Here is a 25,817-nt window from a genome sequence, read left to right as displayed (position 1 = left end):
GTTCCCCAAGGGCCATGTTCACTTCCACTCCACAAGCCGATTATGCAGCCAGACACTGAGCTCTGTTAGGGGCTCTGTCAGGGAGAAAATTGACAAAGTGTACCCTGGGGGTGGTGGGGGGTGAGAGAAACAAAATGCAACATTGCACATTATGGCCCATCTGAAGCAAGACTCATCTGCAACTCCCCCTCACTCCAAAACAAAACTTCAATTTCTTTCTTCAACTCTGCTGCTTCCTTTGGCTTGGATCCACATTTTACCCAGTCCATTTGCTGCCATGTGACTCTCCCCAGCTCTAGCCCAGGCTATCACAAAGTGTTCCCCAGACAGGCAAAATCCAGAAAGCACTAGATGAGTGTTCCCACATAATAACAAACTCTTTCTCTGAGGGCTGCAACTTCTCAGGTGGATGAGGAAAAGCAAATGCAGCAGCAACATGCAGGATCTGAATTAACCCCCTATGCTAGTTACAGCCAGGGGGCTATGCAGTGTGAGCTGCTCCACAAACAATGCACAGACGCACAAGTGTGGGTACAGGCTGCTGGAGCTGTGCTTATCAGGCTGGTTAGAGCCAAGTGCATTTCGCACAGCCCCAGGGACCAGAGAGCTGCATCCTGGTGTCAGCAAACTGGGGTTTCCTGGCAACCCTCCAAACTCAGTCATGGAATGGGACTGACTGCTTAGAAAACCAAAACTGGAACAAGGTTGCTCAAAGCCAGCCAGCCAGCCTCCTGAACCAAGGCAGTGTTCAAGAACAAACAATTGCTTAAAAGTGACTGCCTTTTCTACTGTTTCTATGGCTGTTGATGCCCCGAATCATCCTGGACCCCATTTCATGCCTGCCTGAAGCTCACTGGTCCTTTCTTTGAAGTGGGTCAGGACTGGAGCCAACACCTCCTAATGGAAAAAGCCCTTGAATACCTTTCTCCTAACGCAGCTGCACCTTCCCCCTAAATGGAGATCGGTGCACTTCATTCCAAAAACTGTATCTCAAGATCATAGTAGAGGGTGTGATGCTAATGGGCAGCCTTTAAACAAATCCAATAAACAAACATGGCATGTGGAATCCTGCAGACTCTGGACTGCTCTCCTTGATGACAAGGTATCCAAAAGGTGGAAAAAGGTGAAACGGGGAGACCTCCCACCCTGAGTTCCAAGACGTTCCTGTCAGCTTAAATAACAAGCTGGCCCAAGGTACAAAAGATGACATCTTGCTGTCATCTCGTAAGCTTCCCAAGTAACAAAAGAATAGGCTATAGACAGTATAAATGTATTGTCACCATACACATTGATTATCCAATCAAAAAATTAAGGCTATTTTCTTGAGAAGAGTAGACTTATCCCATGCTGCTTTACGAAATAAGCATCCTAATTTATATATCACATAGCAAATGTACATACAGGAACTGAGGGGCACGATGTAATGCTATTGCAGGTTAGTTGTTGCTGTGCGCTTGGCTCAAGCTGCAGTGCTGATCCCTCTCTATGGCGAGGCCTCGCCGTGCCAGGGGCTCTGCCAACCACATCGCAGCCCTGTCCGGCTGTGGCCCAGCACCCCTCCTGCTGCAAATCAAACCTTACTGTCCATGTCGCAGCCAGTCATCCAGCTGCAATGGAGGCACTCCCTGATTGAAAATGACAGGAGGACAGATTCAAAAGCCACCGTGTAGCAGTAGGAAGAACAGGGGTTGTGGCAGCAGGCCTGGAAAAGCTAAAAAACAAAACACTGGCTGCTGGCTGGGTAGACAGGCGGGGGAAGAAGGTGCAACAGCCCATCTGTGCTGTCGTTTCCAATGCAATGCCTTAAAAACTGGAAGCTGCCCTTGATGCTTTCCTCTGTGACCTTTGGACAGCCTTGCCAGCAAACTTTATGTCTTCCCTCAGAAGTCAGGGTTTGACATACAATAATTGCTGCATCCATCAGGTTCTCATGGCACACTGTGGTGAGATTTCATTCGATAAGCCCTCCCTTTAGGATGACTGGGTGCAGAAACTTCACCTTGTAAAGAAATCAGTCACCAAATTGCTCATAATATTCCTCCTAACATCTCAGCAATGTTTATATCTTTGGTATTCTGGTTGTTCCATGAATTGTTACACTTAACAGTTAAATACAGCTTTCACGTAGCCTGAAGTGCCTGATCCTGCCTAATCTTGGAAGCTAAGCAGGGTCAGGCCTGGGCAGAAGTGGGATGGGTGACTTGAGCGTATGATTCTATGATTATTGCTGTCAACTGCCTAGAGAGCTTTGGCTATGGGCAGTATAAAAATGTAATAATAATAATAAAAATTTTAGAAATTCTAAGAATGAAACAAGTCAGGATACTACATTAACCAAACCCACACACTCATAGATTATAACGTTGAGTCAGCAGCTCCATACCCTGATTTGCCACCAAGGACCACTTTCAATCCTGTATGCTTGACCTTGTATTCATTACATCCCAACACATCTGGATATTTTAAAAACACAGGGGCTCTTCTGATGTTTTCCTGCACTCACAGGTGCATATGTCAAACATGTGGTGGAAGAAGTGGAACCGGGTTGCTAGCCCTGCCACTAAATCAATGTGCCCACCAGTCCCACTCAGCAAAACTCATGAAAGGGGCTTCTACACACGTACATCCATCTACATGCCGACCGTCCATACACCTGAAACCTTGCAAAATCTGGATTCCAGGACAGTCGATATTCGTGCACTTATACGCATAAACAGGCTCCTTTGACATAGTGGATGGGCATGATAACTTCAGGCACAGGGCCAGGAAATGCATTCTTGCTTCCCACACTCCATGTGAGTGGTATACACATGGGACAGGAGATCACTTCACAGGACAGCCTGTTGTACACATGCAGCAATCATATGCCCAGTATCATAAGGAAATGTGGCCCCCCAGGACAGGTAGCAAGGAAACATCTAGAGTCAGTACTGAAGGAAAGAGAGGAAGGGCTCTCTCCAGACCAAGCAGGCCTACACAATCTGTGATCCATCATGCTGAATAGACTCTAATTCCCTTTCGCCCCTTGACAGTTTTACCTGGAAAGTACCATATGGTGAAACTGTTTCTAGATTATGTAACTTCAGACTGCCTGGGAGAGTTCGCATGACAGAATGTTCCTCCACGTTGTAGTTATAATAGCAATAATCACCATCATGCACTTCTCCTTGCACTTTGAAAATAGGATGCTAGAAAAGAAGGTTCTAGCCTAGTCTTCTCCTCACATTTCTTCATTTAGAAATGCTTCCCACCCTGGGGAGGGGGAGTATTCATCCATATAACACCCCTCCCCATGCAGTCTGAAGTGGTATAGTCCAGGAACAGTTTTACCCCCTGGTGGTACTGTTTGGCTAGAAAACCTCTTCAGTGAGCTTGATGTGGCTCCACAGGGTGCCTCTATAAAGAACAGCACTCTATAAAGATGTCAACATACTTCTACAAGCCTGAAAAAACTGAGCCTTTTATAAATCTAGCAGAGAAGGGTTGAGATCTCAAACAAGCTCTGGAATGACAACTCATGGATTTTAGATCTATCTATAGATCCAGAAGAAAAATTCTTATGATCACACAAATAAACACCCTTAAAATCCCTTAATTAACATACTTTAGCCACTCTTTCTATGTGCTACAGAGGTCATTATTGATTGTGGTATGATGGTTCTCTAACCAACCTGTTTTCTGAAGAATCCATTCTGGACATCTTGGGAAACCAATAAGAGGTTCTTCTGTGAGAATGTGAGTATAGGAAACACACTTCAGCTAGCCAACCACTACCCATCTTTCCCTGAAAAAGTGCATGGCCACAGGGAAACGGAGCATTCTCCACTCACATGGGTCAATAGTGAGTCCTACCAGACCTCACCTGAGTGAGCCAAGAATGCACCTTGAACACTTTCCTGAATTCTCTGAGGGGTTCAGAAGTGGATGTGCAAGGAGTCTGTGACAAACAAGGTAACATGAAAAAGGCAGCACACAACCATAGTTATGAAGACAAACCAAGAACAACAGGATTATGGAATACAAAATGTGATTAATGAGGAATTCTGGTTGCATTCCTGTTTAGTACTATAGATATCTGATTATCTACAGGACAGGCCAAAAGTAGATATACAGTACTGATCATGTCATGGAGGACCTCACACAGTGGATGAACTGAAGGAGTTCATCTCACAAGCATTTATCGACATTGCTGCTCACTGGAATTTGTGTCACAGTATTCGGGACAGGTTCCAGGAATGTTGCACCATTGATGGAGGACATGTCAGAAACTAGACATGACCCAATCAGTACTACTTTTGGCACACCCTGTATACGCTATGAGCAACATGGTGGCCATATTGCTCATAGCATACAGCATAAAAAGAGAATGTAGAATGGAAGCAGTTTAGAGACCAATTAACATCTAACCTATGGCTTCTTTTGTTAGAGGTTCCTCTGTGTAATTTGTCTGTCAAATGCTAAATAGGTTCTTCTGGTTAAAAGAATAATTCTTCTGCCCAAATCAATGGTACATCGAATTCAGAGCTTCCTGTGACATACCTTAAGTATCATATAATCATCTGTCAAGGAGACAAGCCACTAAGACTTTTCCATTTTTAAGTTGCTAGGTATGTTACCTGTGTCCGTTTCTATATGAAATTATTTGAGGGTCTTTAACCACTGAAATAAAAATATGTAACTGATTCCAACTGATTCTCCAAGAAAGAACTGATTAGAAGTGGTGCCATCTTTCCTCTAATGCCGTTGTTTAAATTGAGGAGTTTGGCTCAGCCCTTTAAAAAGGCATTCTTCAACAAAAGCAAACCATACTTCCTCATGTCTTGGCTTCATCAAGGCCCAGTGAGGCTGAAGAAAGTTTACCACATTCACAAATACAATTAAAGGTACAGAAAGGCAAGCTAGCTGGCAAGATGGTCTAGCCAGTGTGATGAACGTTGAAACAGGCTTGGGGAGACTCAGGTTAAATTCTCACTTTGTCAGGCAGCACACCTGATGACCCTGGGCCAGTCCTGTCTCTTAGCTAACCTCCTTCACATGGGTGTTGTAATGACAAAATGGGGAGGAACACCTTAGAAGAAAAGACAAGCTATCAATGCAATCAAACAATTTGTTTTCTATCCCTTTCTGTGCCAATTGTTGCGCCCACACCTACATTTTTCCAACAGTAAAAATGGAGAGAATTATTTGGAGATATCTAAATATGCCCTTCCTTGGGAGAGCTATAGGACATTCAACCCAGGAATGATACTGTCATCAGATGCGAATGCTAGCCCAGACCTTGGCCTCATGGAAAGATGGATGTCTCCTCCACACAGAAGCAAAGAACAAAAAGACAATATCTACACTCTACACTTGTGTAATGTTAGAACGAGGCTAGTTTTCTAAGAAGCAGCAATTTATCTATGTATTTTGGTACTGGGGGCCACTCCATCCTTTGCAATCCCCCACCTGCAGTCTAAAGGGATACAGCCAGACACAAGAAGTATCTTTTTGATCCACATACAGCCGACAGCACAATCTTACACATCTTGACTCAGAAATAAGCCTCACTGAGTTCAATGGGACTTACTCTGAGATACATGTGTACAGGATTGCAGCCAAAACCGTATTCCTAAACTCATTAGAGTATAAGCCCCCTTGAACTGGAAGAGGATTCATTCTGATTAAACATGCATAACACTGCATTATGAACCTCTCCAGTGCTAAGGAAATGGCTCTTGTCCACAATGCTTATGGATTAACCACACCTGATGCAAAAAAATAAGACTGCCCATAGTAGCAATCAGAGGCTTGTTGCAGACCCCCTTCATAGGCATTTCTTCAATTGTGCTTGATCATATACTGCCCATAACTTCTAGCAGTGTACTTACCTCCCGTCATGAGTACATAACTTATACCAAATGTGAGTTATTACTAGCAGTTGTGCTGGAGGAACTTCAATTAGCCTGGCTTTCTTTTTGCTTTTATTAAATGCATCCTTATATTGTAGTAAGATTTCAGTCTGGAGAGGAACATTCTGAATGCCTGAAGGAGGGGAATGTCATCTGTATATGACATCTCATGATTTAACAAACAAATTTACTACCCATGTGTCAGGAACTTAGTTTCAGGTTTAATAAGCCATTGTCTGGACTGTATCACTTCAAACTGAAACAAGGGCGCTTGCATGATAGCAGAATACAGAATTCCTCCATATTATTTTTCATCCCCCACAAAGAAAACTGGCAAATCACTAAGAAAGTTAGACCAGAACCCTTCAGTTACTGTTGTGTCTATGCACACATTTTTCATGCATATGTGTAGCTCCATCCCTCCTGCTACCAACTGTCACTGCTGAGGCCATCAGAGAGAAGGGAAAAAGGCCAGAGCAGCCCTTCCACAGTGTCCGGGATCTGACCTGAATTTTGCAGCCAGGATTTTAGTGCCTAAATTTGATTTTTTCCCCTCCTCTCTCCCAATCCTTTCCTTCCCCGTCATTCTTTTAAGATTGCAATCAAGCAGTTAGAGACTGTTTGAAGAAATATTTGCCTGGGGATAGGTATTTTTTTCCTGGCTAAACAGAGAGATCAAAATGCTACACATATATAAATATATAAATGAAGCATTATTCCATTAAGTCCACACTGGCAATATGAAGTGGTTCAGTCCAGTCAGGATTACCACTTCAGAACTTGGCCTTAAATTTTACCCAAATGTCCTCACAATGTGAAAATATCCCATGCTTTCCTCTTTCCCCTCAAGTGTCTTTTCACGGGGTAATGTGCCTTCTTTGACTCAGCTGCACAAAGAGAGCTATAAGTAATGAGAACTTTTCAAAAGCATTAAAAATTACATGGATAAAATGCCACAACACTCTTTAGTTGTGCAGACAAGTCTTGCCCTTGTTCTGCCTCACTGATATAATCCACATGATGAGACTGGCTTGTTTACACCTGGGTGGACAAATTCAACGGGGTGGGTCACTCTCTTGCTACTCCCATGCTGATGAATTCAGCGGCAGCAAAAAATCAGCATTTTCTGTGAATGTCAGTGGCAAACTGCTACCGGGCCAATTTTAGCTTATTCTTGTTGTTAAGCGTTTTTGAAACTTCCATGAGTTTTGGCAGCTTGGAGGGGTGGCAGAGGACATACGCAGGCCATGCGTTACTCAATCCTGATTTACACAAAGGCCCAGTTTGGACATAACACTAATATATGTTTTCGAGTTATGTTCGATTGCAAGCATTCACTTCTGCTAATAAACTAACCAAGGTTCTCTGTTACCAAACCAGGGAGTTCTGATTATTTTAAACACACAGGAAGCACACAGATGTGTGCATAGTTCAACTATGGATAGCTCTCAATTTGGACTACTTTGAATGGGGAACAGACAAAACCATGAACAAAAAGGCGATCAATAGCAACTAGCCATGATGGCCATATTCTGCGTGTAGCTAGAATCTCAGGCAGAGTGTCTTTCAATAGCAATTGCTGGGGAAGATGAGCCAGAGGCTGCTTTGGCATTTGTATCCTGCTGGAATGCTTCCCACGGGAATCTGACTGGTCACTGTGGGAAGAGAATGCTGAACTAGAGAGATCTTTTGTCTGACCCAACATGGCTCTCCTTACGTTCTTATGATGCAAGACCAAGCCAGAAGCATAACTCACAATTGCATCCTGGCTTGCTACAAATCATAGTTTAAACTAGCCAGAGTTCTCCAGAGCACAGGCACAACAAGGAGCACTAAAGAGTTTAAAATTGGAAGCAACTTTTCTGGTTTCTCATCTTCACTTGGCTGTGTCAGAAAAGGAGAAAGGAAACCAAATGACTCTGAGGGTTGTGCCCTCATGCACAAAGCCAACTGGTTAGCATGGAATAACAAGTCCATGAACTCACTTCGACCTGGAATGTATTTAGCCATAGAAGGGTTGAGCCTGAAGTTGCGATGAAATGACCACAAGTCAGTGGCACCTGGAGAGTTCAGAGAGTTCACCCACCTCCCTTTCACTAAAGAGGAGATCAGACAACACGTAGCTGATTGTCTATGTGTAGAAAATATGTACGACTGCCTATTTCGTACAAATTGTGTTCCAGGAAAGTCTGGGGATTCTTGGTAGCTTATAAGGGGTTACTCGGTTGGGAGAGCCATCACAACACAGTATTTTTCTAAAAGACAGCATGTTCCTACTACCAATCTTGCCCTGCAATGTACAGTCGGGGTATGAGGAAGAACCGGGCATCACCCACCTGTATTCTCAGTTCACCCACGGCCATTGCTGGCCCAAAAGTTTTGAAAGACCTGAATGTGCACCCTTTAAAAGAGTCTCAGGATTGGATTGGAGGTTTCTCGAATTTTAGACTCCTCCTCCTCCTTAGTCTCCAAGGGAATGTATAAAAGCCAGTGTGGTGTAGTGGCTAAGAGCCTGGGACTGGGACTCAGACGATCTGGGTTCGAGTCCCTGCTCAGCCATGGAGCCAACTGGGTGACTTTGGGCCAGTCACAGACTCTCAGCCCAGCCTACCTCACAGGGTGGTTGTTGTGGGGATAAGATGGAGGAGGAGAATGATGTAAGCTGCCTTGAGCCCTTTGTAGGAAAAAGGCAGGATATAAATCGAAAAATAAATAAATAAATAAAAAGCCAGAAACAAGGGACAGGGCTAATTTCTGCTCTGCTTCAAAGTTTTTGCTATTAGCTCTATGAATGTCCATCTGGCACTACCCCAGGCCTGCCAAGCGTTATCTGCTGCCTCAAACTCCATCCCCTTATCTGCCAAGTACAGTCATTTTGCTTCCAGGCTCCACCCCCTGAGTTTCATGTCTAAACGTAAGAAAACCTGGCCACCCCAAGAATCCTCTGCACAGGGATTACAAGACAGCCAGGAAGGGGGTTCCTTGGAAAGCTAATCCATGCAGAAGGCAGAATGTTTGAAAAGCACTGCCAGAGGGGAAGAGGATGCTGTCAGTGACCCACATAATTCTTTGGCCAAAAAGGAGTTGTTACTTCAGGATAGGGTAGCACTGTGGCTAAGAGATGTGACTCAAGGTGTCTCTGGTTCAAATCAGCTGAAAGCAAGCCTCTGTCTCTCCCCTGCACTGCCCAGCTCTTGTAAAAATTGTGGAAACTATCTTCATGAAGTACACTGAACTCTCTGGCTGCTACATAAATGCAAAGCATTGAGAATGTGAAGTGGACACAGTAATACTGATGCAGTTTTGTTGCAAATGTCAACAGCAATGCTGCAAAGGTAAGTCCATAATTTTCCCATGTGAGACTGTGCAGGGCTATTTTCCTGGTTCTGACCTGGAATACCTTGCACTGAATAGGCTATAAATCTTTTTATAAACAAAAATCTTCTCCTTGAGAGTTTCCCTTTTATCTTGCCTTTAAATACAATTAAAAACAGGATGCATCTAACCCAAATCCCCTCAAATACACTAGACTACACCATCTCCCATCTGAAGTAATTCAAGAAGAAAAGGGAGATCCTGGGACTGAAGACTACTCTGACACACTCTCCCTCAACTGCATTGTCAGAGACCCAAATCTTGCTGGGAACATGCCCTGTAAATGTACCATGGTGGTGGTGGTGGTGTGTGTGGATATATTAAGTCTGAACCCTGGCATTGTAAACAGAACTTTGGTAAGCCTTTGCACAAACTAAACCTTGTGCATGACTTAAAAGTACCAGAGCTTCATCTTACAGCAGTCCTACTCTTTCTCTGCCACACAGCTTTAATCTCAGACTTTTGCGCGCACACACACACACATACACACAATTCTGGGAATAAATCCAAAAGTTAAAAAAGAGGCCCAAGCCACAGACAACCCACATCTCATTTCCAGTCTTTAAACAGCTCCTCCCCTTCAAACGGAGGGCCAGATTTTGAGCAATATGCCAAAGAGAGAAAGGCCTACAGCCCTGTTCTTCTTTCCTCCCCTCCCTTAAACAAATCAATTCTCTCCTAACCGGACTGAAACCCACAGTCCCTGGGAGGGGCACTGGCCTGCTTTTCCAAGCATCATTAAGTCCAGGAGCACCTGTGGCTCTCACCACTGGATGTAAATAAATCACGAAAATTAGCTGCTGAACCATTGTCTCCCCTAACAGCTTGGGAAGTGACTGCATGAAAGAACATTTGCCATGGTAAAGGTTCTGCCTTTCATTTTCTCTCTCTCTTCCCCCCCTTCTCCCACTATGGCCACTTTGGTTTTTAATCACGGCTCTTTCCAGACCAGCTCTAAAGAAAGAGGAAATGACTACCTGGAGACCAAAATCCCTGCTTCAAAATGATAACAACTGATAATTATTATACTGCATTTAATGCTTATACATAAGACTGTACGTTTTAGTTTCATTCACCACCTTATGCACCAAAGTGCAGAAATTCTGCCTGTTGGTTCACAGCCCAACCCTGTGCACATTTATTTTGGAAGTTTGTGGAACTGGATGGATATTCTTTGCTGCTGTTTCATGTTACATTTTGATATTTAAAAGTCTACAACCTCCTCTAGACAGGATAAAAGCATTTGTAAGAAGGAGTACAATCATCTTTCTTCAGCATCCAGTAGAATCTTGTCTACTTGGTTCAACCTCCATTGAAATGAACTTGGATTATGTGAGTCATTATCGTCCTTGTGCACTTGACACAGTCTTGCAACATCCTATAATGAGCCTTGCATCAAATCAGGCCAGAAACTTTTGGCTTCAGGTAAGTCTCAAGTCAGAGGGTCATATATGTCTTTTAGTAAATCAAATATAATCTCAATACATGGCAAAGAGATATAAATCTATACCCATATTCCTTCTGTACTCCATTCAGTAAGGTTTACGCTCAAGTCATGTATATTCTAACCCCCTAAACAAATTAGACAGTGATTCCCAATGTGAGTGGTATACCCTCCCCAGGGGTCTGTGGAACAATCCAGGGGGCAGTGATTGGTCATTTGAAATTTTCAGACAAGCAACATACCTAATACAAAGAAAGAGGTGTGGGGGCACTAGGGTAGTTGCCCAAGAGGAAAGGGGGCAACAGCCCAAAAGTGTTTGGGGGCCAGTGAAATAAGCAAAAACAAATGTTGGACTTCTGTGAAGCTATACAGCAGATTCTCCCAATCTGGTGCCTTCCAGATGTTTGGAGCACAAGTCCCATGAGCCCTAGCCAGCATGGTGGAATGGTGGGATGTGTAGTTCACAACAATGAGAGGATACTACAGTAGGTAAGACTGCTATATACTATACTATTGCATCTTGGTGTAAGGCTCAGCCTCATCAGCATCATGGCTTTTCTGTACCACCCCATAGCAGAAGCTAGGGGAGAAAATCAGCACTGAAAAGATAGGGCTGGATGTTTACTTGGCTGCTTGACTGACCAAACTTGGGGATGCTTGTTTCTCAGTGAATATGCTTATTTACTTGGGAGTAAGTCCTACTTTAATTGGTAGGCCTACCTGCCAGGTTAAACTTGGGGGGAACACTGGCCTGGAAAAGAAACAAGCATGGTTTCCAAGTGGACTAGGAAAAGGTGGAGCTGTTTGTACAGAGACACGTTGTTATGTGAAGATGCAGAAACTGGCTGCTGGCCGGCGAACATCTGCCAGGGAAGCTCCGCAGGGTGTGCAAGACTGCATTCATACCAAGAACTGCAACATGGGGATGAAACGACCCACCCTGTACCTTGACACTGATGCACCGAAAGAGTCCTCCACGGGCAGCAGCATTCAGTCTGTGCCTGTGAGTGGGTGTGGTGAGTGGCCATGTGTGTTGGGCTCCAGGGAGCTGCATGTGACATGCTGTCAGACCACAACTCCATCACGAATGCAGACAGCTCCGGGAGAGTCACAGGAAAAGGTCCTTAGACACCTTTCAAATCCTACCAATGAGAAGGCCCATTTGCACTAAAGTGCATACACTTGATTAGTCAACACTGATCTGCATCTGACTGAATGACTTGGCACCCGGGACCTGTAAGGTGATTCCAAGGTGATACGATAGCTCGCTCTATGGGTTTGATTTCTGATGGCTCATTTACTCATGCAGGTTACCACTTGATGCTGCAATCGTCAGGGAGCAAATGTGTATGCGTGAGCCAGCCCCTGGGTCTGCCACTAGTTAGGACGCTAACCAAAAAATCATAAAACACATCGGAGGGGCAGTATAACGATGCAGACCCTTAGCAGTCAATCCATTTCTGCTTTCTTCCTCCTTGAACTAGGAAGCGGCTCTGGCACTGAGCCCCTTGTAATGCCTGGGAAAATGAGGGAAGGAAACACAGCACTTGTTCTTCAAAGACCTCTTGGCCTGGCCACGGGCAATGAAGCCTCTACCAGAATCCTATGGAAGCCAGGTGGCACCAGGCCTGAGGATGCAGACAGGGGCTGAGTCCACCACTCACACAGCAAACGCAAGTGCCTGCCTTCCAGCACCAGCTTCTTACACTGCTACTGGTATGTGTGAATCCTTCCTTTCCAGGTGCCTTGCTAATGATACAGCAAGGGGTTTCTGGGACAAGATCGCAGCATGGCTACCTAGGGCCAAACTAAACAACATTACATTATAACACATGGCTGTTGCTCTCCCCCTACACACGCACACACACAAAGGTCACCCAATTCTCAGTTCCCATTTCCTACTCTATAATGGCTAGTGGCGCTTACAGCATGCCCAAGATGCTATTGTCACTCCTCCATCCCTAACCTAAAGTCACTGTTTGCCGCTGGCTGGGGCTGAGGAAACACATTGCAATATGATGTTGCAAAGAGATGGGTAAAATTTCTCTATAAGATACATAGAAGAGGAGGAGGGAAAGGAGAAGGGAAAGGGCACACTAGACATGTAGCTGCCCCTTTCAGCAGCAACCTCATTTGGGCCCACGACTGGCAACCCAAAGCTTGTCCTACATGCAAATTTAAAACTGGCTTCTGTCTGATGTTGAGTACAGGCTTAACGCCTGCCTGGCTGCATGGGAACCGAGCTCATAGGAACAGCAGCCATGTGACAATTCACATCTAACCTTGTTGTGATGAGGAATTATGTGAACCAGGGTGCTGGCTCCGGAATGCTGCCTGGAAGCCTATTAGTTTTTTTAATGCCCTTGAACACTCTGTCTGCATTGCAATGCCTTCTTCGCTCCTAGAAGGGAGTGAAGGGGACACGGGAGTGCTTTCTGGGAAGCGCCACTGCAACCACTGGCTAAAAAAGGACCACAACTCATCAATGTGCAAAATAAGCATGTTAGCACTGTGCTGGTTCAACCAAGGGTCCGGCCAGCTTAGCATCTGTTCGCACTGTGCCTGTGGAAAACCCTCAAGCAGGACATGAGGGCACCAGCACCCTCCTGCCCATGTTCCCCAGCAACTGCGGTACAGATGCATAGTGCCCCTGATACTGGAAGAAATCGTCTCTGTGGCTGGGAGAAGGAATGGGCTGGAGCCCTTGCACAGCACAGCAGAGTGCAGCAGAGCCTACAAACTGGCACCGCAGCTGCAGCATCTCCAGCTCCACAAGCCCATCATTTTAGATCTGTCCTGGTGCCGCCAGAAACCCTAAGTTCACGGCTCTGGCCTTAGAGCATTCCCCGCTCCCTCTGCTTCTCACAACACTGACTTTGAGGCCATGTGTTTTATCAGGATTACGTAATGTGAACACACTCCCCAGAATTATCTGATGAGCCATGCACACAATCAGGAAGGGTCCTGGGGCAAGAAAGCGTTTGCTTCCTTCTCCTGCACTCGCTCCCATGGCTACAATCAGCAGCAGAAGAGACAAATGCTTTTTGGAGCTGACAATTTGCTTTCCTATTTGTACTCAAGAAACTAGTGGGGTATATGCTATCTTGAACTGCTAGCTTCCCAGGTCTGCAGAGACAGCCATGCAACTGCCTCTGGTGCCTGGCACCAGAACTCATAAAATAAACTCCAGAGAAGCTTTGAATGACCACATGTTTCATCACATTTAGCAAGTCCACTGGACCAGTGGAAGGGAATACCCATTTCCATATCACCCAGATGACTAGGTCACAATCCTGACAGATAAGGGGGTATTAGAACACTTCCATTCCCTTTCAAAAAGGAAGTGGGATGTAAAAATGAATCCTGGCATCTGCATGATGCTCTTCTGAACAAACAAAGCATGTGCACAACTTGTTTTGCTACTCCTTACAGCAATCCTGTAAGGTAGGCTGTTCTCTGTCTTATTACTACTGCAGAGAGCAGAATAAAAGGTGGCAGTTTGCAAGCAACCCAAATGGGTTTGTGGCTGAGGTGAGTTCTGAACAAAGGGCATTCTAGTGGTAAGAGCTTAGGGACAAGGCTGGACTGATAATTCCCAGGTTCACTTTCTAGCTGAGCAAGAGAAACTGGAAAGAGTAGTGCCTGTTAGTAAGAGCAGAGGTGAGGGGCTTCCTCTAGGCATTTCTGGTCTTTTGCCAGCAGGAAGGAGAGGATCAGTTCCCCCCTCCCCACATTGCCATTCCAGGCTCTAAAAAAATGCCTCCCCAGTGTCGGCAGAGAGTGGGTGGGAATGGCAAGGCACATTTGTGCTGGTTTTAAGTCATTTGCAGCATCAAACCACTTTGCTAATTTCTAACCAGAAGAAGGAGGCGGTGATGAAGAGAGAGAGAGAGAGAGAGAGAGAGAGAGAGAGAGAGAGAGAGAGAGAAAGAACATACATGGCTGGATTCGTCAATTCCCACCCCACACAGCCTCCCTGCTGCCTTCCCCAAACCAGATCCTAAAGCCTTTTGGCTCACAGCTTTGCAGTCTTCTGCCAGAAACAATGAGCCACCAGAGATCAGCTTCCCAGGCACAGTAACTCAAAAACCCCAGAGTTCTGGATCAGGGGGACCCTTTGGCACTAGCAACCCAGAAGCAACCTCCCCCAACCTGATGCCTTCTGGATGTGCTTGACTACAGCTTCCCTTATCCCTAGCCAGCTTTCCCATTCTAGAAGAAGATGCGAGTCGGAAGAGAAAGGGAACACTACCCTTGTTCCTCTCCCAGAGTTGGGTTTTGGGTTCACTGGGTCCTGGGTCCTGCAATCTTCTCTCACCTAACCCAGATCCTGCTCCTTTCCCAAACACACTCAGAAGTTGTGGTCCTACTCACATCATACATCAGCAGGCCCCCCCTTCCCCCACCCGCCATATTCTTTTCCTGGTCTCTGAACTTGGTGCTCAGTACGTAACACCAAACAGTCCATGCAACTCATTTCACACCCACACATGCACACCTACTCCCTCGTGCATCGGCTTGGCACCACCTCCCCCAGCTCTCATCCTAAGCAATGGTACACTCAGTAGCAACACCCCTCCCCTCTGGAGTCCCTGTTTAGCTAGGCCTTATGGGAAGCAGTGGACTGAATTCAGGCCCTGTCCTAGCAGTAGCCCCTTCCCAGCACCTATCCCATCAAAGGAAAAAATACTGAAAGGCTGGTCCTTAGGCCCTACGATTACTGGGTAAAGAGGGCTCATTTATCCATATGTAGTATCTATGTACAGATGCATATGGACATGAACAAGAAGCAAGAGGCCCTAACTAACTTCACTCAATACAAAATAGCCAGAGGAAAATGTTAACAGGATTCTAGAAGATTAGAGACAAGCTTCAGGGGCTAGCACAAGGATCGGCTCCCTCCCAGAGGCTCCTGATTTCCTTTGCACAAGCCAGGACTAGAAAAGGAAACCTGGGGTTGCAGGCTGACAAAACACTGTTGGATGTATTTACACACATTCATTTCAGAATCATCACCTTAACCCTCAATTCATGTTTGTAATGGTGGAGTCCTGAAATATGTGCTAGGAATAATGTTTAGGAGCACCAATACAGATGGTTTGAGGTTTGGGGTTTTTTTTAGAAGATATACATTTAGTATTTATTGCACAATCAGATCTAACATGGGGAGTGGAGGGAGGGAAGAAAGGAGAGCCATTTGGGCTATGGCAGGGGAGAAAGATGCAGGACTGGCAAGGGAGACTGCTTCCAGAGGCCCACTGCAGGAAGAAAATCTCTCATTCTCTTTGCGCAAAGCCACTAGACAGCAAGTCTCCGACAGGATAGCAAAATGAGAAAGATCCACAGTGGCAGGTGAGAGAAGCATGTGCATTAGCACACAGCAGTGTTTCTCTACAGAACAAGGCAAAGCAGGGAAGGAGGAAAGATGACTGAAAGTAAGACCGAAGTTTGAAAAGGCCACAAATGAGGAGGAGGCACAGGGACAGCAGGTTGCATGTTCCACCCCAGCAGGCTGTGTAACAGTATGCAATGGGGGGAGGGGTGTCTCAGGCAGGGTCCAGTGCAGACACTGAGTAATGAAGGTGAGCTAATAAGGATGAATAAAAGCTAGCCATGAGGATGGGGTCACAAGGGAATGCCAACCCAGCAACAGACTGGAATGCAGAGTGGGTAGGGGGATGCAACCACAAGATTTCAAGGCCCAGATCAATAGCACTGGAACGACACTGAGAGCAGCCAGGCCAGCAGACCCACAACAGACTTCATGCACCCCAGAACCACTGCACCAGACAATCTTTAAAAGGGCTCCCCAAGATCCCTTGCAATGTTGCCCAGGAGGCTGGGCCAAGGAGTCTGCCTGCATGCTGCTTAGGATGGCACCCACTTTTTATTTACTGCCTGAACCCAGAGGGGCTGCTTGGGTTTTTCTGGCCCTGGGGCTGGGGGTGAGGGCAAACCCTAGTGGGGACAGGGCACTGAACCAGGGGCTGCAAGGGCCTGGCAGCAGACCAGCTCCTTACTTTCTCTGCAGAGTAGTTGCCGGGCTGGTGCTGGCGCTGGTGCTGTGGCCACCTCCTGCTCCAGGGCTGGAGCTCCGGGATGCCCCACGGCTCAGTTGCCCCCTTTCCCGAGGGGGCCGAGGGTACTCATGCTCCTTTTCCCGAGTCTGATGGCACTGCGGGGGCCGCTCTCGATGCAGCTGGCACGGTTCCCTGTAGTGGCTCTCGCGGTTCTGGTACTGCCCATCCCGGTTCCCATAGTGTGGAAGATCTCGCTCCTTGTCCCGATTCTGATACTGGTTCTGCCCTTCCCGGTCTGCTCTGCTTTGGTATTGGCTCTCCCGGTCTGCTGCACGGTTCTGATACTGAGCGTCGCGGTCCGTTCGGTTCTCCCGGTTCTGGTACTGCCCTTCCCGGTCGGTGCGGTTCTGATATTGCCCTTCCCGGTTCTGGTACTGCCCATCTCGTTCCGTCCGGTTCTGATAGTGGCTGTCCCGCTCTTTATGGTGATACTGCCCGTCCCGGTCGCGGTGCCGGTCCCTCTCTCTGTCCCCTTCTCGCAGGTCCCGGTTCTCTTGGCTCAGTTGCTCCAGCTGCCCCTCCAGCTCCTCGATCCGGCGCCGCTGGGTCTCCAGCAGCTTCTGCTGGCTCTCAATTATGTTGTTGAGCTCGAGCAGGTACTCCACGGCCCGGTTGGGGCTCTCGGAGCCGGGAACCCCGGGGCCACCCCCCGCTCCCCCGTCCATGGAGAGCGAGAGGAAGAGGGGCGCACGGGCGCTTTGCGCTGCGCCCGGCGCCCGCCGCCTTCGGCTCCCGATTGCTGCAAAGGGCACCACCCCACGCCAGCTACAGACCCGCCCCGCGGCCCGCAGAGGGCTGCAGGGCTACAGCCACCATCCTGCCTGCGGGAGCCCAAAAGGAAGAACAGGAGCAGAGGAGGAGGAGGGGCCGCTAGCACTGCCACTACCACTGCCGCCGCGCTGCTCCCGCCGCCGCCTGCTCCAGCCCTGAGCGAGTCGCCTGCCTGCTCCTCCCGCTGCCGCTGCTGCCGCCGCTGCCGTCGCTGCAGAGGCACTGCGCACTGCGAGCGCGCCGCCCGGCGAGCCCCGGGTGAGCCTCAGCCCAGCGGGAGGGGGCAGAAGAACGCGGGGAAGGCAGGCGGATGGCGCGAGGAACCCGAGGCCCGGGCAACTGCGGGCGGATCCGCGGCGAGCCTTGCTCGGCGGTGAGGCTGCTGCCCTGCCTCGGCCCAACTTTGGGAAGGAGGAGGCGCCCACCAGGGGACTTGTGGCGACGGCGCGTCAAAACTCGACAAGTGTTGCCAAAGTGTGTGGGCGGCCGGTGGGAGGCGAGGACAGGCGCTGCCAGCCCTCCTGCGCTGCCGAAGAAAGCGGACAGGGGTCGCTCGGACCGGGAGTGGCTGAGGAGGACGGGGCGTAGTACGCGGGCTGTGGGGGCCATTTCTGATTCGGCCGTGGTGCTGAGCACAGCGTGTGGCGGTCACTGGGCGGTCTGGTTGCGAGCCAAGTTTTCCTAGGTCCGCTATTCCACACATTACGTGACAAGCTAAATTGCTCCCACCCCCCTCCGAGTATGCATTCAACAGGAAGCTGGAGCCAATCCCAGCGCCTCGTGTGATGAATGTGCCTGCGACTTTGTAAAATGTTCGTTGCACTCCGGTTTCGGATTATTAGGTGTATTCTTGCAGGATTCACGTTGATGCCCCTAAATCGCTGCTCAACTCCGGAAAAGGTTGCTCAAGCCCTATCGAAAGGAATGGATGTAACCGAACCCCAGCTGCTTTCGATGGGACTTCGGCTGCAGTCATATAGCCTCCTATGTGGGAATAATCTCATTGAACTCTATGTGTCTTACTTCAGAGTAAGGGGTAGCATTGATAAGCTTCATAATTAATGAAGCTTAGTTCATAGTTCATACCTAGATCGGGACCATAATGTGAAGAGTCATTTTACATCTGCATCGCACTTGTTTGCCGTGGTGAGCTGTTACAGAGCGAGGCAGCTGCCTCAGGCAGCTGATTTGGGGTGTCCCAGGTATTCATTATTTGGCTTACCGCTGTTGTATTTTGACTGCCAGATGAGCAGGTGGCCTCTTGCAGGTGTGAGGGCCCTGTCTCTGCCTCCGGTGCTGGACAGCTCGCCTGGCCTTGGCTGTCGGGCACTTCGGCGGGGGCGAGGCGGGGGCGGACCACCACTTGTTGCTCTGCCTCAAGCTGTGAAACAAATTGGGCCAGTCATGTGACACAGTTCCTGATGAAGGAGAGACAGTTGTCTGTCAACACAGAAAGTGCATATGAAAAGGAGCCATGTTAGACCGTATTTCACATTATGCAACAGCAGAGCTGGGTTTGTTATGGAGTGTTATGGAGTTACTCCCACTCCCCCGAGTGGGAGTCAAGGGCCATCAATGCTCCCTGGCAAGAATATTTCATGTTAGACACCTTTGCAGACACTTTGCTGCTTTTACATTTCTACATTTGGGATGTATCTGTTAAATGTATACATCTAAAACTCTGGATTTTCAATTGTATGTGGGTTTAGATAGAAAAGTCCTAAAACTCCCATCATATCCCAGCCAGCCACTATGCCCCATGAATATTGGCATACCATGCTATTGCATGCTATCTGTGCAATTAGGCAAGCTCTGGCTCTTTTAACACATCTGATCCATAGTGAATGTGTATACACACATCCGTACAAAATTAATTCAGATGTACTTGGACTAATTCACACAGCTGGTGGGATAATTATGAATTGGATGGTTTTTGATTCTGACTTCCAGTTTAGAATCTAAACTTATGCAAAAGGAAAAGTGATCTCCCTTATTCCTAGATAATTTCTGCTCTAAAAAAATGGGACACTGGATGTGCAGCAACCTGCCACACAGGCATGAAGCACACCTAATTAACTTGGCTCCTGTGGCATGATCCAACATGTATATTATGTACAGAGAGGGACTTGGATTTTTCTATTTTTTTCCTTTGAAGCCCCACCGGTACTCTGTACATAAAAAGCTAAATCTAGACAAAGTTAACTGTACCTGGCTTCCACTAAATCGAGTGGAACCTATCCAAACTTGAACTTTCTGCTTTAGTAAACTTGACTTGGCACAAGGTGCATGTTCCAAGGCACTAACTCATTGCCAATAAAACCAAGACCTGTTGAACTTTTGCCAGAGTAGATTTGGGTTTTGTACATTTGGTGGGGCATTACACAAATTTGCAAGAATTACTTCTGTCCTTGCTCCGACCCACTGCTAGAATGCAGGGCTCATGACCTTCCCAAATTAGAATTGAATCAGTACTCCAGTCAAATCTGATAGTACAATCCTATGTAATCTTAGACAGAAAAAAAATGCAAAGCCCATATGTATGTTGTATAGGAACCATGAAGGATTTCTCCCTTAAGTAAGAAAAAGGATTCTGGAATCATAAAAGAGCTACTTCCATGATAGTGAACAATTATCCCCATTTTTTTGTAGTTAACTACAATAAATCTTAGATTATTTGATCTGGCCAAAAAAAGGTTCCCACCAGTGGCATAGAGCTTAAGAAGGTGTGAAGCAGGTTTTCAGCTGTGCCATTTCAGATTCCAGTGAGCTGCATAGGTATCACAGAGACAAGACAAGAATATGATCTTCCTTGAGATGCTAGCTTTCTGTGAAGAGGGCGGGTCATTTCATTTCAACAGGGTATATTTCACTGCCACAGCCCAGATGCAGGTTTAGCAACTCATGGGAAGCTAGGCCTCAAGTCTTAAGTTTGATGTATTCTGTCTCATTCACAGAATACACAAACAGCCCAACCAAAGCAGAGATGAGATTTGTAACACTATTATACAACTATACAAAATTCTTCACCTGTATTATTGCAGTATAGACAGTAGATTCCCAGATGTTTTGTGCTTCATCTCCCAGCATTCCTAATCATTGGACATGCTGGCAGAGGGGCTTTAGGAGTTGAAGTCTCACACCTCTGGAGAGGAACCTTCTGCCTGCCCTGTTTGTACAATGCCCTTATATAGCACATCTTTACTACTATTTCCCTGTTGCAAACTGGGGCTTGAGGTAGAGAAAAACATTGCCTATCTAAGAACACCACCTAGTCTGCCTGAAACTGAAGTGAGATTTGAACTCCTGCCTTCCTGCACAAGCTAACAGGCTAAACTACATGTTATATATATGAACACAGGATTCTTTTGCAGTCATTCTTTCTGGGGTGCTTTCAAGAGCTGCAAAGCAGTGGGCAGCAATGCAGTGTTTCGGTCTTTCCTTGATGTTTCCCCACTCCAAATCCCCACCACCACCACTGGACTTTTCTGCCCTATTGGGGTTTCAAGGGTGTGTGTGCCATTACATCTGCTGGAGCTGTTGGGGCCAGAGGCCACAAAGAACCTGAAACAATCCAGGCTTAGTCCTTTGATTAAAGTATGCTATGAAGGACAATGCTGTTTCCTGATTTTAGTTCAGGGGTTAGCAACTTGTGGCCCTTCAGATGACTTAGACCAAGCTAAGTTAGGAAGAATCAACACCAAGCAGAATTAAGCCCAGTGTTTGACCTACTGAGCAGCCTGACTTGATGTTCACTTGATTTTCTGGTACAGTCTTCTTGCCCCAGGCCTAGTTTATTATACAGGTTTCCTGTGACTTTTCATAGCAAAACATTCCCCAAGATAATGTCCTCCAGATGTACTGAATGTCAACTCATGTAGGGCCACAGGCAGGATGGCCAGCCCTTGGGAACTCTGGGAGCCATCAGCCAAAACAAGACTGGGGAGACTGATAAAACTAGCACTTTTAGGAAGGAACTACAAAATAGGTCCCTGCCCTGAAGAATTTACAAATGAAGTTTGGGTATAGAGGCAGCAAGGGTAAATGGGAATAATAGAAATGGGTGGTTCCCACACACACACACTGCATATTAACATTTAAATGTATGGAAGTTTAGAACTACCATGCTCAAACACCTAGCAAATCTTATTATCATGGTCATTGACAAATCCAGAAAACACAAAAGATTCTGAGAAGATGACAGCTCAGAAGAAAACCACTAGTGTGTGTGGTTGTGTAGATGGGATATCACAGAAGATACAGGTTCTGATCCAGCAGGAGAACACCCCAGTGAGCTGATCTGATGAAGTATGCGGACGCTATAGAACCAGGCTAGGTAGTACAATCTTTATTAGAACTAACAGAGATTTGCTAGGATCAAAGACTTGTGGCTCCTTTCCCATCAAAAAAGGTAGGCAGGAATAGGAGCCAGTTGAAGCTGCCTGTTTGATCCCCCTGACTTGTCAGTGCAGTCAGACATACATTCCCTTTCGTCCCGGAGGAGACAGAGGGATCAAAGCGTAGTCAATGTTATGTGCTTTTGTGCTGCTCTAGCGAAGACTGTCAGAAAACTTCATCTCCCTGGCAAATGTAGGTCTAGATACAGAAGGGGACAACAAATGGAAAACATTTCTGTTGCTGTTGAGTGGACTAGCAAGCGAAAAGAAAGAGCAGCAAACTGAGCACTTGGACTGTGCCTTTGGACTGGAGCGGATCAAACGTTTGTGGTTCCAGTTTTGGTATACCGAAGGTGTCTCCTTTGGCCTGACCCTTGTGCCCAGCTGTCTGGTCTATGCAAGCACTGTAAGTTGCTGCCTTCTCTTTGTGTAGGATATTGCAAGGCCCATCCATCCCTTTGTTACTCTTCAAAAGAGCTCTGGCCTCTTTGGGGAGCCCTTAAACTCTGGTAACTCCAGCCCCCAGAACCTTGTGGGTACTGTGACATGTGGCCCACCCTTTCCTGTATTACACTCAAAAATAGTGCATTTAGCAAACTTGCACAGCCTGGAGGCCTGCAGGGGAATTGCTGCTCTGGTACTGTGGTGTATGTGAATACAACACAAATACACAACACTTCAGGAGTTCTTTGGGTCCCTCTGTGTATGGGTGGCATCCCCAGCATACTTCCCATGGTGGTGTTTCCAGGGATGCTGTGGACATTTGCAGTGCTCATATTTTCTGGCACTGTGCGTTGCCTGTGCAAATCGGAGTGCTCATGCTGTAGCAGTTTCATGCAGGTGGCTCTGGACTCTCTCTTGCCCTACTCCCAGTGTAACTGGACTATAGGATTGGGTCTGTCCCAAAAGACACCTGGAAATCAGGAAACCAGCTGGAAATCCTTCATCACATTTGCCACTGTCATTTTCTAGAGAGCTGCATAACCATAAATACATTCTCCAGAATGGAAGCTGCACCATCTGTTATTCAACTGAATCAGCAGGTGAGGTGGTTGATGCAGAGACCAGGTGCAGTGCTAAATAAGTTGTGGGGACACAGCGCTCCCTTTGTGGTGACCCCCTCCAGTCTCTCTTCAAATGCTTTCTGTGAGATTTACTTTCTAGGTGGTGTACTGGAATGTACTGGAATATTCAAACACCTTGACATGCTCATTTCCATGTCAGGGATGCACACAAGTTTAGGCCTGCCGGCTTATAGTGTGACAGAGGAAACATCGTTGACCTAGCATCAGCTTTCCTCTACTGCCTTGCTAAGATGGCACAAAATCAAGAGTCATCTCTTTAGTCATAGTTGGCACCGGCACAGTACTTCACAACTATTCCCTCAGCTATCCTTAAAACTGCCACGTAAAGTTGACTGGCATTCTCCCAGATTAGTGACTGGGATGGGCGGTGCTGAAGCTGAGGGAACAGCACCTTTTCCAAGAGGCCACCCACAGAGTTTGTGATGAAGGTGCAAAGCAAGCTCCATCTTTCAGTGAGGACTCCGCCTCAGCTGTCTTGAACCAACCGGCCCCGTTTCCTCTTCTGTCGTTGCAAACCACAACATATAAAAATGAGTGGAAAAATTGCCAAGCTGCTCTGCAGACCTTGCACTGCATCTGCAAAGGGACATTTGCTCATATAACTGTATTGTACATGGGGACAAGGCAGGAGTGTCACCAATTGACACCATTTGAACCAGACTAACAGCCCAGTGCCTGCTGGCAAAGATAAATCAGGTTAGCCAGCTGGGAGCCTCCCCTGAGCACACTTAATGAGCTGCATTTAATATAAATGGTGAGTGTCGTGAGCCGTCCAGAGATACAGAGTGATTGGACAGCCTAGAAATATCCCGAATAAATAAATAAATAAATAAATATACTTTTATCTTCATGCAGTGTTTGTGTGTGACTGGGGTCTCCACCATGGAACCCATGGACACCAGTGTGCCCAAAGGTACCTTTTTGATGACAATCAGGCTACTTACACCTTCTGATTTTTATCTTATTTCTTAAGATTATGTTATTAACTTAAAAAAAAAAACTTGGGGGCTGGTACACTGCCAAGTGAAGGACTGCCCTCCAGTATCATCTTTATTTGGATTCAAAAGAATGTTTTTCATTTTGGAGCTTAGACCCCACTGCTACCTTGTACCTAAGTTCTTGAGCAAGTTATTTTGCTCTTGATGTCATCCATTTGTCTTCTGGAAAATTAGTGTTCTCCGACTCACACATATTTTGTGAGAGCATCCATGACTCCCTCAAAATACCAAATGTGCCCACTGACCCAAACAAGCCTGGAACTTCTACCTTAATACACCTGTAGAAAACAGTATAATCTTGGGGATTTGCTCAAAATGAACATCCAGGTTAAAGTTGCAAGCACTTCAGTCCTAGGATATTAGTGACTTTGGGGTCAAGACATTTGCTCCCTGTGGTGGAAAATTCATTTGCCAACTATCACCCACCCATTCACTTAGCTCACAAGAAGCCAGGAAAATTGTGCATGCACAGCATTTTGTCTTCTTCTTCAAGTGGAGGCATAGAGCAGAACTTCCTCACAGAATGGGGTCCACCACGTGTGAGGCACAATCACCTCCCATGCAACTTCTCTGAACAGCGCCTAAAATCTGCTTCATGGGGGGGCTCACTTCCAGCAAAGACTTGCACAAGTCACAGCCATGCTTCCCACATTGGTCCCACAATCTGTAGATCAGAGCAGGTGACGCGCAGTTGGTTGCACCTCTACAATTAAAAATAAAAAACAGCACTCTCTATTGATGTTACAAATAACCTCTGCCAGCCCCTTGTTTTTAGTTGGGTTTGGAATGCCCAGAGTAGAATAATTCGAGGTATTCCAAAGTTGACTCCAATAGTGCCACCCCAAGACATTAGCTGAAGCAGAGACAAGCGGGAGCCTTCCATTTCATTTGTATAAATAGATTAGATTGATAGCTGAATTTAACTTCAGGGGCCTTGGGACATTTTCTTCTACTGCTCTTGTAGTCAGCCCCACCCCCGCCCCCCAACTATCAACTGCAAAAGTTGGGAAAACAGTTTCCCACCCCATTCAGAAAAGGATGAGATGCCTCTTGAAAGGCTTAGCTACAGGCCATAAGAGCTTTCACCTGAAATGTGCTAGCAGGCCTCTTGCCTTTGGCTCCAACCATTATTGGAAAGCAGCCCCCCAACACAGCTTCTCCAAAACTGAAACTAGCTGACTTGAAAAGAATCTGGCTTAGCCCATTTCGGGAGAACTCAGTTAAACTTAATTTTTGCACTGGAGTAATTTACAGTGGTACCTTGGCTCATGAACGCCTCAGTTCACTACCAAATAGGGTCACAAACAAAAATTTCATAAAAATTTTGACTTGGTTGTGAACTTCGCATTGGGTGGTGACTGCAATCGTGGCCATCTCCCCACCCCAAATGGGGAGATGGCTGCAATTGTGCTGGGGGCAGCGGGGGAGATGGCTGAGATCGCGCCCCTCTTTCCTGCACGAGCGCAACCACGATCTTGGCCATCTCTGCCCCCGCCCCCCGCCAGCACAATTGCACCCATTCGTGCTGTCTCCCTCCCCCTCCAGCACACCCACGATTGTGCCTGTCTCCCCCCGCTAAGCACGCCGGGATGACGGGCACGTGCAGGGATGACAGGTGTGGGTCATGCTGGGGCGGTGGGGAGATGGCAGCGCTCATGCTTGGGGTGGTGGGGGAAAGATTGCCATGATCTTTGTTGTTCTTTGTCACTTTGTTTCACATTTTTCTGATTAAAAAAAAATAGTTACAGAATGGATTAACCTTATTTACATTTAACCTTA

The 25,817-nt window shown here is 46.8% G+C and overlaps 1 protein-coding gene across 2 annotated transcripts in view; it reads right to left on the bottom strand.

Annotated features, from left to right (window-relative positions):
• Window positions 1–17,460, bottom strand: part of IQSEC2 (IQ motif and Sec7 domain ArfGEF 2) — a 175,592-nt gene extending 158,132 nt beyond the window's left edge. For both annotated transcript variants that reach the window (XM_044443782.1, XM_044443781.1), the window contains exon 1: window positions 16,731–17,460. In XM_044443782.1, the coding sequence (XP_044299717.1) occupies window positions 16,731–17,455 (725 nt within the window). In that variant the 5' untranslated portion in view covers window positions 17,456–17,460. The remainder of the gene's footprint in view (window positions 1–16,730) is intronic.
• Window positions 17,461–25,817: the final 8,357 nt, after the last annotated feature.

Source organism: Varanus komodoensis, unplaced genomic scaffold (assembly GCF_004798865.1).
Source record: "Varanus komodoensis strain SLA01 unplaced genomic scaffold, ASM479886v1 scaffold42, whole genome shotgun sequence".
NCBI lineage: Eukaryota > Metazoa > Chordata > Lepidosauria > Squamata > Varanidae > Varanus > Varanus komodoensis.
The sequence above is the reverse complement of the archived record's forward strand: the minus strand, read 5'-3'. Positions and strand labels throughout refer to the sequence as shown.